We start from the raw sequence: 18,636 nt of genomic DNA, 5'->3' as shown, positions 1-18,636 counted from the left end.
TTGTTTTGGGTCATCCCTGGCTAGTATGTCATAATCCTTCTATTAATTGGTCTAGTAATTCTATCCTATCCTGGAACGTTTCTTGTCATGTGAAGTGTTTAATGTCTGCCATCCCTCCCGTTTCTTCTCTCCCTACTTCTCAGGAGGAACCTGGCGATTTGACAGGAGTGCCGGAGGAATATCATGATCTGCGCACGGTCTTCAGTCGGTCCCGAGCCAACTCCCTTCCTCCTCACCGGTCGTATGATTGTAGTATTGATCTCCTTCCAGGGACCACGCCTCCTCGAGGTAGACTATACTCTCTGTCGGCTCCCGAACGTAAGGCTCTCGAGGATTATTTGTCTGTGTCTCTTGACGCCGGTACCATAGTGCCTTCTTCTTCTCCGGCCGGGGCGGGGTTCTTTTTGTTAAGAAGAAGGACGGTACTCTGCGCCCCTGCGTGGATTATCGAGGCTGAATGACATAACGGTTAAGAATCGTTATCCGCTTCCCCTTATGTCATCAGCCTTCGAGATTCTGCAGGAGCCAGGTGCTTTACTAAGTTGGACCTTCGTAACGCTTACCATCTCGTGCGCATCAGAGAGGGGGACGAGTGGAAAACGGCGTTTAACACTCCGTTAGGGCATTTTGAGTACCGGGTTCTGCCGTTCGGTCTCGCCAATGCGCCAGCTGTTTTTCAGGCATTAGTTAATGATGTTCTGAGAGACATGCTGAACATTTTTGTTTTTGTCTATCTTGACGATATCCTGATTTTTCTCCGTCACTCGAGATTCATGTTCAGCACGTTCGACGTGTTCTACAGCGCCTTTTAGAGAATTGTCTCTACGTAAAGGCTGAGAAGTGCTCTTTTCATGTCTCCTCCGTTACTTTTCTCGGTTCCGTTATTTCCGCTGAAGGCATTCAGATGGATTCCGCTAAGGTCCAAGCTGTCAGTGATTGGCCCGTTCCAAGGTCACGTGTCGAGTTGCAGCGCTTTTTAGGTTTCGCTAATTTCTATCGGCGTTTCATTCGTAATTTCGGTCAAGTTGCTGCCCCTCTCACAGCTCTTACTTCTGTCAAGACGTGTTTTAAGTGGTCCGGTTCCGCCCAGGGAGCTTTTGATCTTCTAAAAGAACGTTTTACGTCCGCTCCTATCCTCGTTACTCCTGACGTCACTAGACAATTCATTGTCGAGGTTGACGCTTCAGAGGTAGGCGTGGAGCCATTCTATCCCAGCGCTTCCAGTCTGACGATAAGGTTCATCCGTGCGCTTATTTTTCTCATCGCCTGTCGCCATCTGAGCGCAACTATGATGTGGGTAACCGTGAACTGCTCGCCATCCGCTTAGCCCTAGGCGAATGGCGACAGTGGTTGGAGGGGGCGACCGTTCCTTTTGTCGTTTGGACAGACCATAAGAACCTTGAGTACATCCGTTCTGCCAAACGACTTAATGCCCGTCAAGCTCGTTGGGCGTTGTTTTTCGCTCGTTTCGAGTTTGTGATTTCTTACCGTCCGGGTAGCAAGAACACCAAGCCTGATGCCTTATCCCGTCTGTTTAGTTCTTCTGTGGCTTCTACTGATCCCGAGGGGATTCTTCCTTATGGGCGTGTTGTCGGGTTGACAGTCTGGGGAATTGAAAGACAGGTTAAGCAAGCACTCACGCACACTGCGTCGCCGCGCGCTTGTCCTAGTAACCTCCTTTTCGTTCCTGTTTCCACTCGTCTGGCTGTTCTTCAGTGGGCTCACTCTGCCAAGTTAGCTGGTCATCCCGGTGTTCGAGGCACTCTTGCGTCTATTCGCCAGCGCTTTTGGTGGCCGACTCAGGAGCGTGACACGCGCCGTTTCGTGGCTGCGTGTTCAGACTGCGCGCAGAAGAAGTCTGGTAATTTTTTTTCTGCTTCTGCTCCTGGTCTTGCTGGGTCTCAGTCTGTTCCCTGCCATCGCATCTCTCCTGTTCTTGTCCCTGCCCTTGCTGTGTCTCAGTCTGTCCCTAGTTCTCATTTTTTTTTTTTAGAGTAGTACCCTAGTTTCCCTTTTATCGTTTTTCGTTACGGTCCTGAGGAGAGGAGTTGGGTTCTTTCTCGGGACGTGCTGGACCGTTTGATCTATGATTTCCTCCGTTGCCGCCAGTGTTCCTCCTCGAGAGCGCCAGGAGGCGCTCGGTGAGTGGGGGTACTGTCATGTTTGTCATTTATTATCTTGTCTTGTCCCTGTGCTTCCCATTCTATTCGTTTCCCTCTGCTGGTCTTATTTGGTTCTTTCCCTCCTTCTAGCCCTCTCTCTCCCCCTCCCTCTCTCACTCTCTCGCTCTCTCTTCTCTCTATCGTTCCGTTCCTGCTCCCAGCTGTTCCTATTCCCCTAATCATCATTTAGTCTTCCCACACCTGTTCCCGATCCTTTCCCCTGATTAGAGTCCCTATTTATTCCTTTGTGTTCCGTTCCTGTGCCGTCGGTTCCTTGTATTGTATTCACCATGCTGTGATTGCGTTTCGCCCTGTCCTGTCGTGTTTTTGCCGTGATTGTGTATCACCCTGTCCTGTCGTGTTTTGTGCCTTCATCAGATGCTGCGTGTGAGCAGGTGTCTCAGTCGACTACGGCCTGCGCCTACCCGAAGCGACCTGCAGTCTGTGGCCGCTTCTCCAGTTGTTTTCCCCCTCTACAAATCTAGAGGATTTCTGTTATTCCGTTTTGGACTTTAATAAACTCTGTTTCTGTTAAGTCGCGTTTGGGTCCTCTTTCACCTGCATGACAATTTAATTGTTTGTAAGCCAATTGAAGACATTTGAATTGGTACAGTAATTCCAACGTGAAATATCAACTTGCAACAACATGACAAATTGGGTTGTAGTGTATCAAACATCGAACATTAGGATTTATGTTCTTTATTGCATGTTATAAAATAAATAAAAATATAACTAGGCAAGTCAGTTAAAAAAGAACAAATTCTTATTTACAATGACGGCCTGCCCCGGGCCAAACCCGACGCTGGGCCAATTGTGCACCGCCCTTTGGGACTCCCAATCACGACTGCATGCGATGCAGCCTGGATTCAAACCAGGGTCTGTAGTGATGCCTCTAGCACTGAGATGCAGAGACTTTAGACCGCTTAGGCCACTCGGGATATTAGGTATTGAATGTTGAAAGAAATAGGTTGCAACTTGAAATATAGTTTTTTTTAACGATTAAATAGAACCGCTGGCATTGAATCATATATTTGGTTTCAACAAATGTACTTTTGATTTTTCAATTTAGAAAAAAACAAACATATTTACTTGCAACCAATTTAAGAGACTTTTTAAAGACACATTTTGACAGTGTAGTACATACCACTAATACAATGCATCAACGTTTTCTGTTTTGCTGTAAACTATATAGTGTGAGAATTATAGAGGAGAGATTAACTGAAGCCAACGATGGCGACGCCTGATGTCCGACGCTGTCTGTTTGTGTGTGTGTGTGTGTGTGTGTGTGCATGTGTGTGGGTGTGTGTGTGTGTGTGTGTGTGTGTGTGTGTGTGTGTGTGTGTGTGTGTGTGTGTGTGTGTGTGTGTGTGTGTGTGTGTGTGTGTGTGTGTGTGTGTGTGTGTGTGTGTGTGTGTGTGTGTGTGTGGTCGTACCTGCAGTCCGATGGGGCCAGGTAGCCCAGGGAATCCTCTGGATCCTTCGTCTCCCTTCTGGCCAAACATACCCTGCTGACCCCTGGGTCCTGACTCACCATCACTACCCTGGAAGGCAGAGGTCAGAGGTTAGATGTCAAGAGTTGGTGGAATCAGTACCTTATTCTAGCTGGAGGCCTGATAGGAAGTGAGGAGCTGAAATGTGCTGACTTAATTAATCTGTGGGAGCACCACATGGCTACATGGTAGATAGAGACAGAGACAGAGAGAGATACAGAGAGAGAGAGAGAGAGCAAGAGAGAGAGAGAGACAGAGAGAGAGAGAGAGAGAGAGAGAGAGAGAGAGAGAGAGAGAGAGAGAGAGAGAGAGAGAGAGAGAGAGAGAGAGAGAGAGAGAGAGAGCGAGACAGAGAGCGAGAGAGAGCGAGAGAGAGCGAGAGAGAGAGAGAGAGAGAGAGAGAGAGAGAGAGAGAGAGAGAGAGAGAGAGAGAGAGAGAGAGAGAGAGAGCTGAGATAGTGAGTAGGTGGAGGCTGAGGACTTGTGTTGTGTTGGGTTGCATTTAGGGGGCAGGAATAGGCAGAATTCTGTGTTTTGGATCTGACCTGTGGAGATCTGAGTTGAAGTAGGGTACGCCCTAACCTGCACCCTATTAGCAATGTAGTGCACTTCTTTTGACCAGAAGCCTATGGGTAGTTATGCACTATAAAAGGGAAGGGAAATAGAGTGTAATTTGAGATATGATAGTTTTGCTTGGCCAGAACAACAGCCCAGTACATGGAGGACTGTGGAGTTTGGCTTGTGAGACTAGTGTAGAGGCTACTGCAGGATTGAGACACCATGTAGAGGTTTGAGAGACGGTTGCTGTTTCAAGGGAACAGTCTGACTTTAGCTAACTATTACAAATCTCTTCTCAGTAGACACAGCTTAGAAAGTCAGGTACAAATGTGTATCTACAGTTCTCTTAAAGATGTTCAGGGGCTTATCTTTCTGTGTTTTAACATGCTAAACATATATTCTCTCTGTAGTCTCTCTGTAGTCTCTCTGTAGTCTTGTTGTAGTCTCTCTGTAGTCTTGTTGTAGTCTCTCTGTAGTCTCTCTGTAGTCTTGTTGTAGTCTCTCTGTAGTCTCTCTGTAGTCTTGTTGTAGTATTTCCGTAGTCTTATTGTAGTCTCGCGGTAGTCTCTCTCTAGTCTTGTTGTAGTCTTATTGTAGTCTCGCGGTAGTCTCTCTCTAGTCTTGTTGTAGTCTTGCCCTAGTCTTGTTGTTCTACTCTCATACAAGACAACGGTAGTTTTGATCTTGGGCATTTGGGTACTAAAGAAGATAAACCACTCCAACAGAAGTCACAGCTGAAGCCGGTCAGCTTTATCATGTGATATAATCAGATGTGGATCATATTTAGACTGGGAGTGCCACCTAGCTCTGCCAGTGTGTCTCAGTAGGCAGGTCATTGCCCCACCAGCCAGAGGCCTAGGCGACGTCTGTAAATAGAAACCTATTCCCCATGTAGTGGACTACTTTTGACCAGGGCTGATAGGATATAGGGAATAGGGTGCCAATTGGGATGAAGGACTAGACATTATCTAATAATTTGACAGATAATATTACTGTCCTGATGACCTGCAGCACTGAGCTGTGAAATGAAGAGAGTTAGTGTGACTATATTGGTGTTGGTGCGACTATATTGGTGTTGGTGTGACTATATTGGTGTTGGTGTGACTATAATGGTGTGGCTATATTGGTGTTGGTGCGACTATATTGGTGTGACTATATTGGTGCGACTATATTGGTGTTGGTGTGACTATATTGGTTGGTGTGACTATATTGGTGTTGGTGCGACTATATTGGTGTTGGTGTGACTATATTGGTGTTGGTGTGACTATATTGGTGTTGGTGTGACTATATTGGTGTTGGTGTGACTATATTGGTGCTGGTGTGACTATATTGGTGTTGGTGTGACTATATTGGTGTTGGTGTGACTATATTGGTGTTGGTGTGACTATATTGGTGTGGCTATATTGGTGTTGGTGCGACTATATTGGTGTTGGTGTGACTATATTGGTGTGACTATATTGGTGCGACTATATTGGTGTTGGTGTGACTATATTGGTGCGACTATATTGGTGTTGGTGTGACTATATTGGTTGGTGCGACTATATTGGTGTTGGTGCGACTATATTGGTGTTGGTGTGACTATATTGGTGTTGGTGCGACTATATTGGTGTTGGTGTGACTATATTGGTGTTGGTGTGACTATATTGGTTGGTGTGACTATATTGGTGTTGGTGCGACTATATTGGTGTTGGTGCGACTATATTGGTGTTGGTGTGACTATATTGGTGTTGGTGTGACTATATTGGTGTTGGTGTGACTATATTGGTGTTGGTGTGACTATATTGGTGTTGGTGCGACTATATTGGTGTTGGTGTGACTATATTGGTGTTGGTGTGACTATATTGGTTGGTGCGACTATATTGGTGTTGGTGCGACTATATTGGTGTTGGTGCGACTATATTGGTGTTGGTGTGACTATATTGGTGTTGGTGTGACTATATTGGTTGGTGTGACTATATTGGTGTTGGTGTGACTATATTGGTGTTGGTGCGACTATATTGGTGTTGGTGTGACTATATTGGTGTTGGTGTGACTATATTGGTGTTGGTGTGACTATATTGGTGTTGGTGCGACTATATTGGTGTTACTATATTGGTGTTACTATATATATATATATATTTTTTTTAACCTTTATTTAACCAACAAATTCTTATTTTCAATGACGGCCTGGGAACAGTGGGTTAACTGCCTGTTCAGGGGTAGAACGACAGATTGTCAGCTTGGGGGTTTGAACTCGCAACCTTCCGGTTCCTAGTCCAACGCTCTAACCACTAGGCTACCCTGCCGCCCCATATTGGTGTTGGTGTGACTATATTGGTGTGGCTATATTGGTTGTACTGTGTAGTTGTACTGTGTAGTTGCACGGTGTAGTTGTACTGTGTAGTTGTACAGTGTAGTTGTACAGTGTAGTTGTACTGTGTAGTGGTACTGTGTAGGTGTATGGTGTAGTTACACTGTGTAGTTGTACTGTGTAGTTGTACAGTGTAGTTGTACTGTGTAGTTGTACTGTGTAGTTGTACTGTGTAGTGGTACTGTGTAGTTGTATGGTGTAGTTACACTGTGTAGTTGTACTGTGTAGTTGTACTGTGTGGTTGTACTGTGTAGTTGTACTGTGTAGTTGTACTGTGTGGTTGTACTGTGTAGTTGTATGGTGTAGTTACACTGTGTAGTTGCACTGTGTAGTTTCACTTTGTGGTTGTACTGTGTAGTTGTACTGTGTAGTTGTATGGTGTAGTTACACTGTGTAGTGGTAGTGTGTAGTTGTACTGTGTGGTTGTACTGTGTAGTTGTACTGTGTAGTTGTACTGTGTGGTTGTACTGTGTAGTTGTACTGTGTGGTTGTACTGTGTCGTTACACTGTGTGGTTGTACTGTGTAGTTGTACTATGTAGTTGTACTGTGTAGTTGTACTGTGTAGTTGTACTGTGTAGTTGCACGGTGTAGTTGCACTGTGTAGTTGTACTGTGTAGTTGCACTGTGTAGTTGTACTGTGTAGTTGTACTATGTAGTTGTACTGTGTAGTTGTACTGTGTAGTTGTACTGTGTAGTTGCACGGTGTAGTTGCACTGTGTAGTTGTACTGTGTAGTTGCACTGTGTAGTTGTACTGTGTAGTTGTACTGTGTAGTTGTACTGTGTATTTGCATTGTGTAGTTGTACTGTGTAGTTGTACTGTGTAGTTGTACTGTGTAGTTGCACTGTGTAGTTTCACTGTGTAGTTGTACTGTGTAGTTGTACTGTGTAGTTGTACTGTGTATTTGCATTGTGTAGTTGTACTGTGTAGTTGTACTGTGTAGTTGTACTGTGTAGTTGTACTGTGTAGTTGCAGTGGAATAACAAGGGGTTGAGGGCTGAGCTGAGGGGTGACAGTTCGGGGTTGATGAGTTTGGTGAGAGGTTAAAGGTGAATTAATACTCACGGCAGGACCAGGAGCTCCGATGACACCTTGAAGACCAGATGGCCCAGGAGGACCCTGCTCACCACCACCGAAACAGAGAGGTTAACGACAGGGACAGAGACACAGTTAGCGACAGTGCCTTCACATGCTTAAGCACTACATTTATCTGTGGTTACTTTTATGATTCTAAATGAGCTGTCCCCAACAATGGACAACCTTAAGGTCATTTGAGGCGACTGCAGGGCTGGCCCTAGCGAGATTTAGTTGGGGGGGCCCCCTACCTCGCAGCAAAACATTTTAGTAGCCCACCCACTGGACTGGCAGTGGAGAGGATTAGTTTTAAAGTACATTTTATGCAATTCAAAAAAATGTTTCCATGGAGTTTAGAGAAAATGTAGCAGTGTTTTGTCTTTTTTTAAAAGCAAGTTTTCTGTAATTCTATACACTTTGCCATGGGACGAAAAGAACATCTGGCATTTGTGCAACACATTTCATGCAATTCTACTCCTTTTGCCCTGGGGCAGAGCAGTTTTTGTTATCCAGGTTTAGAGCTAATTTCCTGCGATTATACACATTTTGACCTTGACTTTACACTATGTTAATATGATATCTGAGTGAGAGTGACGAACAAAATCAATGCGGGCTCCTGGGCACACGCTCTGCATGCCCGATGGGAATTCGGCCATGATTACCACAAGTTTAGATAGCCGGCTAGACAAATTTACCAATCAAACATTTTTTTGCCGACATGGACTAATTGAGTGACTGAAATAACATTACAAAAACTGCTTATGGAAAACCACATTTCGGGAATTGCATCTTGTGTATTCTACTATTCTTACTCTCAACAGGAAGTTGAGACTCCGACTGAATCTCTCTCCCCCCCCGATCCCCCCAAAATATGTATTTTATTTTGGTCAGGGCCTCTGGGTGACTTCCGTGGATGTTTCCTCATCCTCCGGTCTTTGCACCAGTAAAGGCTTGTCTCTGATTTCGGTGAAGTTTCTCTAGACGTTTCCTACTCGAGGAAACTTTGATGAGAACTCACCTGTTCCCCCTTGTCTGCTTTGCTTCCCTTTTGGCCAGGCTCACCAACCTCTCCCTGGGACAGAACACACAACAACAGTTATGATAATGATACCTATACATCGTCTTTATACTGTATAGCGCTCGGACTCAAAGATGCTTGAAGTCCTATTTTATTTTAACTCCTCATAAAATCATTTCTGTCTCGCTGTTTAGTCAAGTCCAATATTTTCCAACTGTCACCTTTACTGAGATTAGGTGGTAAATATTATTTGTGGAGATTTTAATTTGATTGGACAACAAAGACCCTGGGTTGGTGTTTGCAATTAATTGATTACTTGGCTCGGTTTATCCCTCTATTGGCACTCCCACTGTCACGCTAACGCTATGGAGGACGTGACAGGGATCTGAAATGTGTGATGGGTGTGTGTGTGTGTGTGTGTGTGTGTGTGTGTGTGTGTGTGTGTGTGTGTGTGTGTGTGTGTGTGTGTGTGTGTGTGTGTGTGTGTGTGTGTGTGTGTGTGTGTGTGTGTGTGTGTGTGTGTGTGTGTGTGCGCACACGTGCATACAACTGCCTCTGCTAAAACATTTTCACACCAATCCATCACCATAACTTAACATGTCATCGACACAAATAATATCTGCAATGTAACACTCCTAACCCACATACTACACTAATGCACTATACTGTACAGTTAAACTACACTACTGCACTATACTGTACAGTTAAACTACACTACTGCACTATACTGTACAGTTAAACTACACTACTGCACTATACTGCAGTTAAACTACACTACTGCACTATACTGCAGTTAAACTACACTACTGCACTATACTGCAGTTAAACTACACTACTGCACTATACTGCAGTTAAACTACACTACTGCACTATACTGCACAGTTAAACTACACTACTGCACTATACTGCACAGTTAAACTACACTACTGCACTATACTGCAGTTAAACTACACTACTGCACTATACTGCAGTTAAACTACACTACTGCACTATACTGCAGTTAAACTACACTACTGCACTATACTGCAGTTAAACTACACTACTGCACTATACTGTACAGTTAATCTACACTACTGCACTATACTGTACAGTACTATACTACACCACACTACTGCACTATACTGCAGTTAAACTACACTACTGCACTATGCTGCAGTTAAACTACACTACTGCACTATACTGCAGTTAAACTACACTACTGCACTATACTGTACAGTACTATACTACACCACACTACTGCACTATACTGCAGTTAAACTACACTACTGCACTATACTGCAGTTAAACTACACTACTGCACTATACTGCAGTTAAACTACACTACTGCACTATACTGCAGTTAAACTACACTACTGCACTATACTGCACAGTTAAACTACACTACTGCACTATACTGCACAGTTAAACTACACTACTGCACTATACTGCAGTTAAACTACACTACTGCACTATACTGCAGTTAAACTACACTACTGCACTATACTGCAGTTAAACTACACTACTGCACTATACTGCAGTTAAACTACACTACTGCACTATACTGCAGTTAAACTATACTACTGCACTATACTGTACAGTTAGACTACACTACTGCACTATACTGTACAGTTAGACTACACTACTGCACTATACTGCACAGTTAAACTACACTACTGCACTATACTGTACAGTTAATCTACACTACTGCACTATACTGTACAGTACTATACTACACCACACTACTGCACTATACTGCAGTTAAACTACACTACTGCACTATGCTGCAGTTAAACTACACTACTGCACTATACTGCAGTTAAACTACACTACAGCACTATACTGCAGTTAAACTACACTACTGCACTATACTGCAGTTAAACTACACTACTGCACTATACTGTACAGTACTATACTACACCACACTACTGCACTATACTGCAGTTAAACTACACTACTACACTATACTGCAGTTAAACTACACTACTGCACTATACTGTACAGTTAAACTACACTACTGCACTATACTGCACAGTTAAACTACACTACTGCAATATACTGCAGTTAAACTACACTACTGCACTATACTGCAGTTAAACTACACTACTGCACTATACTGCAGTTAAACTACACTACTGCACTATACTGCACAGTTAAACTACACTAATGCACTATACTGCACAGTTAAACTACACTACTGCACTATACTGCAGTTAAACTACACTACTGCACTATACTGCAGTTAAACTACACTACTGCACTATACTGCAGTTAAACTACACTACTGCACTATACTGCAGTTAAACTACACTACTGCACTATACTGTACAGTTAGACTACACTACTGCACTATACTGCACAGTTAAACTACACTACTGCACTATACTGTACAGTTAATCTACACTACTGCACTATACTGCAGTTAAACTACACTACTGCACTATACTGTACAGTTAAACTACACTACTGCACTATACTGTACAGTACTATACTACACCACACTACTGCACTATACTGCAGTTAAACTACACTACTGCACTATACTGCAGTTAAACTACACTACTGCACTATACTGTACAGTACTATACTACACCACACTACTGCACTATACTGCAGTTAAACTACACTACTGCACTATACTGCAGTTAAACTACACTACTGCACTATACTGTACAGTTAAACTACACTACTGCACTATACTGTACAGTTAAACTACACTACTGCACTATACTGCAGTTAAACTACACTACTGCACTATACTGCACAGTTAAACTACACTACTGCACTATACTGCAGTTAAACTACAGTACTATACTACATTACTGCACTATACTACAGTCCTATACTACATTACTGCACTATACTACAGTACTATACTACATTACTGCACTATACTACAGGGCCACAGAGGATGGTCTACAGTATTACCTTGTCTCCATCCTCTCCAGGGAGCCACAGAGGATCGTCTACAGTATTACCTTGTCTCCATCCTCTCCAGGGAGCCACAGAGGATTGTCTACAGTATTACCTTGTCTCCATCCTCTCCAGGGAGCCACAGAGGATTGTCTACAGTATTACCTTGTCTCCATCCTCTCCAGGGGGGCCTTGGGGGCCTGCAGGGCCAGGAAGACCAACAGGACCTTGAATACCGTCACGACCAGCTGGTCCCATGGGGCCTTTCTCTCCCTGTGGGGACAGGAGAGAACGAGTCAACATGTGGCCATAATAGACAAGAACATCTCTTATCCTTCATCCTCTTATATTAACACTACCAGATACAGTAAAAGAGTTTTGCGAGGTGTGTGTGTGTACTCACCGGGCCTCCCTTCTCTCCGGCTGGTCCAGGACCTCCCTGAGGTCCGGAGCGTCCTGAAAGACCAATGGCACCTCCGGGACCGGCAGCACCTCTCTCTCCTGGAGAACCCTGCCAGCCAACAAAGACATCACCATCATCATCATCAACAGGAGCCAATCTTCTAGCACCTTTACTGCACAATACACAAGCATACTATTTAGACTGACGGTAATGTATTGGTCGTTATAAGTGGTATGCTAGTGTAACGGACATCAACTTGCATGGCGCGTAGCGCTTCCTCCTGATGCGGCTCACATCGATGCTCAAACCCAGGACCTCTGCTCTGCTAGCACACGTGACTTCCCTCCCGAAGCTCAAACCCAGGACCTCTGCTCTGCTAGCACACGTGACTGCCCTCCCGAAGCTCAAACCCAGGACCTCTGCTCTGCTAGCACACGTGACTGCCCTCCCGAAGCTCAAACCCAGGACCTCTGCTCTGCTAGCACACGTGACTGCCCTCCCGGAGCGTCTTACCAGTCAAGTTACAAAAATTCCGTCAGAGCGTCGTGACGACACATCAATCTGAGGAGTACGTTTCATGCATTCCCATGTGCAGTAGTTTGGGATATTGGAACGAAGGCGAAGACTCAAAGTAGGAATTTATTCCAAACAAAGACGGGAACTAATGTCATGAAACGGAGACACTCTTTCAGCACCTCAGCTGTGAGTCAGTGTTTTCATTCAAAATGTCAGACAAAAAAAACACGATCCATTATTACAGGATTCTTTTAAAGCTTCACCCTATTGACATTCCTCTATCAGAGACCATGAGTGTGTTTCTTTTGTATTTGATGGGGACACACAAGATTTCTCTTCTAGTCCTAAAAGCGCCGACAGGGGTAAAAAAAATATCCTGATTTCAACCCCCTTTAAAAAAATATCCTGATTTCAACCCCCTTTTAAAAAAATATGTCTGAAATGGTAGGTCTTTGTTAAGATACTAGTAATAAAAAAAACTAAAACATTTGACCAGGATTTCTGTGTTAATATGGAGGAATGAAAAATAATTCATATGTTGTATACTAGTCAATAGTCCACTTTGTGACAAAAGCACAAAATTTGGCACAGAGTTTGATTTGGCTGAGAGGTTGATTTCGTAGAGGTTGATTTGGTAGAGAGGTTGATTTGGCAGAGAGGTTGATTTGGCAGAGAGGTTGATTTGGCAGAGAGGTTGATTTGGCAGAGAGGTTGATTTGGTAGAGAGGTTGATTTGGTAGAGAGGTTGATTTGGTAGAGAGGGTGATTTGGCAGAGAGGTTGATTTGGCTGAGAGGTTGATTTGGCAGAGAGGTTGATTTGGTAGAGAGGTTGATTTGGTAGAGAGATTGATTTGGTAGAGAGGTTGATTTGGTAGAGAGGTTGATTTGGTAGAGAGATTGATTTGGCAGAGAGGTTGATTTGGTAGAGAGGTTGATTTGGCAGAGAGGTTGATTTGGCAGAGAGGTTGATTTCTGACTTGTGTAACTCTTCCACTTGGCTGGTTTATGTTTGTAATGATTTGTTTGCTGGGCTATGTTCTCAAATAATCGTAAGGTATGCTTACGCCATAAAGCATTTTTTAAATCTGACTCCGATTCACAAGAAGTTCATCTTTAAACCTATGTAAAATAGTTGTATCTTTTCTGAATTTTTATAACGAGTATTTCTATATTTGAATTTGGCGCTCTGCAATTTCACTGGATGTTGGCCAGGTGGGACACTAGCGTCCCACATACCCTAGAGAGGTTAAAATGATTTTTTGGGGGGGGCAGAAATGCCTTCTAGAACATGTGATCTTTCCTGTGCCTTAATAACAAACTTGTATGCTATCTGTAAATAGGAATAACATTGTCAATTTACGAGCCTAATTGGATTAGCCACAGAAAAAGTCAGCAACCTTCCTGCTAGCCATGATTGGCTGAGATAATGAGTGGGCTGAACATGCCGAGAGATGAGTTTGGATTGGTCTGCCATGTAGCATGCTTCTGTCTATTTGAGCTGGTCAGTATGTGTAGGTAATCTTGTCTAACAAAGATTTTTTTTTAAATGCAACATAAGTGTTGCTCTCCACTTTCTGGAGGACCGAGTTTTGAAATCAGTGGAATTAGAGTATGATAGCTAAAGAGATGGAGAAAATGCCTGTCTCCAGATTACATCTTCAAACTAAGGGCAAACGTGGCATCTGTGACAGGGAGACATGTCAATACATAAATTATGTATTCGGGTAAGATAGTCTAGCGTTACGTTAGGCTAGTTATAGCCTAATGTTAGCTAGCTAACATTGAACCTGGTTGGTTAGCTACCTGCAGATTCATGCAGGGTAGTAACGTCATGAGTTGGTATTATGGTTCATTGTTTAGCTAGCTAGCTTTCATGTCTTAACAAAATACTCCACTATGCAAGTATCTATTTCAATATAATGTTCATGATGTCACTGCAACAACTGTTGATAGACGTAGCTGGTAAATTCGCTCTGGCTATCTACTCGGATTTCAGAAACCGCGGGTAAGTCAGTCTAACTAGTTACATTTTCACATATTACACATTTCTAATTTTGACATCAAGTCTTTTCATTTTATGTTAAAGTGTACTGTTAGCTAGCTAACGTTAGCTGGCTGGCTCGCTAGCTAACGTTACGTGTATGATCTTATTATTCGTATCTCAGAGACATTTGCTTTGCTAGCTATAGCCTAATGTTAGCTACCTGCAGATTCATTCAGGGTAGTAACGTCATGAGTTGGGATTATTGGTCTTTGTTTAGCTAGCTAGCTAACATTGAACCTGGTTGGTTAGCTACCTGCAGATTCATGCAGGGTAGTAACGTCATGAGTTGGGATTATTGGTCTTTGTTTAGCTAGCTAGCTACATGTCTTAACAAAAGACTTCACTATGCAAGTAACCATTCCACAATCATCCGACTTCAACCCAAGTGAGATGGTTTGGGATGAGTTGGACAGCAGAGTGAAGGAAAAGCAGCCAACATGTGCTCAGCATATGTGGGAACTCCTTCAAGACTGTTGGAAAAGCATTCCTCATGAAGCTGGTTGAGAGAATGTCAAGAGTGTGCAAAGCTGTCATCAAGGAAAAGGCTGGCTACTTTGAAGATTCTCAAATATAAAATATATTTTGATTTGTTTAACACTTTTTTGGTTACTATGTTTTTTCATAGTTTAGATGTCTTCACTATTATTCTACAATGTAGAAAATAGTAAAAAATAAAGAAAAACCCTGGAATGAGCACAGGTGTGTCCAAACTTTTGACTGGTACTGTAGATATTTATAGTGTAATTGATGTGTCTTTTGATATGTATAGTGTAATTGATGTGTCTGTAGATATTTATAGTGTAATTGATATGTATAGTGTAATTGATGTGTCTGTAGATATTTATAGTGTAATTGATATGTATAGTGTAATTGATGTGTCTATAGATATTTATAGTGTAATTGATATGTATAGTGTAATTGATGTGTCTATAGATATGTATAGTGTAATTGATGTGTATAGTGTAATTGATGTGTCTATAGATATTTATAGTGTAATTGATATGTATAGTGTAATTGATGTGTCTGTAGATATTTATAGTGTAATTGATATGTATAGTGTAATTGATGTGTCTATAGATATTTATAGTGTAATTGATATGTATAGTGTAATTGATGTGTCTATAGATATGTATAATGTAATTGATGTGTCTATAGATATTTATAGTGTAATTGATATGTATAGTGTAATTGATGTGTCTATAGATATTTATAGTGTAATTGATATGTATAGTGTAATTGATGTGTCTATAGATATTTATAGTGTAATTGATATGTATAGTGTAATTGATGTGTCTATAGATATGTATAGTGTAATTGATGTGTCTATAGATATGTATAATGTAATTGATGTGTCTATAGATATTTATAGTGTAATTGATATGTATAGTGTAATTGATGTGTCTATAGATATTTATAGTGTAATTGATATGTATAGTGTAATTGATGTGTATATAGATATGCATAGTGTAATGGATGAGATATAGATATGTATAGTCAAATTGATGTGTATATAGATATGTATAGTGTAATTGTTTATCTACCACAGACACACAGATACTACCACAAACACGCAGTTACTACCACAGTCACGCAGTTACTACCACAGACACACAGATACTACCACAGACACACAGATACTACCACAGACACACAGATACTACCACAGACACGCAGTTACTACCACAGACACACAGTTACTACCACAGACACGCAGACACACAGATACTACCACAGACACACAGTTACTACCACAGACACACAGTTACTACCAAGGACACACAGACACGCAGTTACTACCACAGACACACAGATACTACCACAGACACACAGTTACTACCACAGACACGCAGACACACATATACTACCACAGACACACAGTTACTACCACAGACACACAGACACACAGTTACTACCACAGACACACAGATACTACCACAGACACACAGATACTACCACAGACACACAGACACACAGTTACTACCACAGACACACAGTTGCTACCACAGACACACAGTTACTACCACAGACACACAGACACGCAGTTACTACCACAGACACACAGTTACTACCACAGACACACAGACACACAGTTACTACCACAGACACACAGACACACAGATACTACCACAGACACACAGACACACAGTTACTACCACAGACGCACAGATACTACCACAGACACACAGTTACTACCACAGACACACAGTTACTACCACAGACACACAGATACTACCACAGACACACAGATACTACCCCAGACACACAGACACACAGTTACTACCACAGACACACAGATACTACCACAGACACACAGTTACTACCACAGACACACAGATACTACCACAGACACGCAGTTACTACCAGACACGCAGTTACTACCACAGACACGCAGTTACTACCACAGACACACAGGCACACAGTTACTACCACAGACACACAGTTACTACCACAGACACACAGGCACACAGTTACTACCACAGACACACAGGCACACAGTTACTACCACATACACGCAGTTACTACCACATACACACAGTTACTACCACATACACACAGTTACTACCACAGACACACAGTTACTACCACAGACACACAGACACGCAGTTACTACCACAGACACACAGGCACACAGTTACTACCACATACACACAGTTACTACCACAGACACACAGAGACACAACCACAGACACACAGCCACAGACACACAGAGACACAACCACAGACACACAGCCACAGCCATACAGACACACGGCCACAGACACACAGCCACAGACACACAGAGACACAACCACAGACACACAGCCACAGACATACAGACACACAACCACAGACACACAGCCACAGCCATAGACACAGACACAGACACACAACCACAGACACACAGCCACAGCCATAGACACAGACACTGACACACAACCACAGACACACAGCCACAGCCATAGACACAGACACACAGTCAGACACACACACAAACACATAGGCACACAAACACAGACACACAAACGCAGACACACAGCAACAAACACACAGATACACAACCACAGACACACAAACGCAGACACACAGCAACAAACACACAGATACACAACCACAGACACACAACCACAGACACACATCCACATAGCCACAGACACAGACACACACACAAACACATAGGCACACAAACACAGACACACAAACACAGACACACAACTGCAGACACACAATCAAAGACACACAAACACAGACACAAACACAGACACAGACACACACAAACACAGACACACAAACACAGACACACAACTGCAGACACACAATCAAAGACACACAATCAAAGACACACAAACACAGACATAAACACAGACACAGACACACAAACACAGACACATAACTGCAGACACACAATCAAAGATACACAAACACAGACACAAACACAGACACAGACACACACAAACACATAGGCACACAAACACAGACACACAAACACAGACACAGACACACAAACACATGCACTCGAACACCCACACCATGTTCTGACTAAACACAACACACACATCTCCCTACAGCTGGACGCCGACTCGGCTGAGAAATCGATAAAGGGAAAAATCTAATTGCTTGTGTGCGTGAGCGTGAGTGTGCGTGTGAGCGTGAGTGTGTGTGTGAGCGTGAGTGTGTGTGTGAGCGTGAGTGTGTGCGTGAGCGTGAGTGTGTGTGTATGAGTGAGTGCGTGAGTGTTTGTGTGAGTGTGTAGGAACTTTACGGAGTCATACAATTAGAGGTGAATTTCTCTGACATTGTTGTGATAAACAAAAATGTATTTTCAGGATATCCAGCCGTCGCTCAGCACTCAGTGTCTCCTTTTCATAAGAATCTCCGCACATTCAGAACCCTCAGAATCGGAATGGTTTCCTTTGTTCAGAAGTGTATTATGCATGCCATCCATTCTCACATTGGAACACTAGAACATGACAATGCTTCAAATTGAACACTCATTTGTTCTAAGAACCCCTTAGTTCCATTATGCATGCCATGCATATCCCTCCTCTCCTCTCTTCTCCCTTTTCTCCTCTCCTCTCCCCACTCTTCTGCTCCTCAGCTCCTCTCCTCTCCTCCTCCAAAGCTGCATGTCTGTCATTCAAACCCGTAAGAGAT

At 43.0% G+C, this 18,636-nt stretch overlaps 1 protein-coding gene across 1 annotated transcript in view; it reads right to left on the bottom strand.

The window, feature by feature from the left end:
• LOC124028219 (collagen alpha-1(XI) chain-like) overlaps positions 1–18,636 on the bottom strand; it is a gene marked incomplete at both ends in the record, with an annotated part of 31,876 nt that overhangs the window by 12,128 nt on the left and 1,112 nt on the right. Inside the window, 5 exons of the mRNA XM_046340333.1 lie at positions 3,596–3,703; positions 7,626–7,679; positions 8,653–8,706; positions 11,707–11,814; positions 11,945–12,052. Coding sequence (XP_046196289.1) covers positions 3,596–3,703; positions 7,626–7,679; positions 8,653–8,706; positions 11,707–11,814; positions 11,945–12,052 — 432 coding nt within the window. The remainder of the gene's footprint in view (positions 1–3,595; positions 3,704–7,625; positions 7,680–8,652; positions 8,707–11,706; positions 11,815–11,944; positions 12,053–18,636) is intronic.

The sequence above is a fragment of the Oncorhynchus gorbuscha genome, unplaced genomic scaffold (genome assembly GCF_021184085.1).
Source record: "Oncorhynchus gorbuscha isolate QuinsamMale2020 ecotype Even-year unplaced genomic scaffold, OgorEven_v1.0 Un_scaffold_3862, whole genome shotgun sequence".
NCBI lineage: Eukaryota > Metazoa > Chordata > Actinopteri > Salmoniformes > Salmonidae > Oncorhynchus > Oncorhynchus gorbuscha.
The sequence above is the reverse complement of the archived record's forward strand: the minus strand, read 5'-3'. Positions and strand labels throughout refer to the sequence as shown.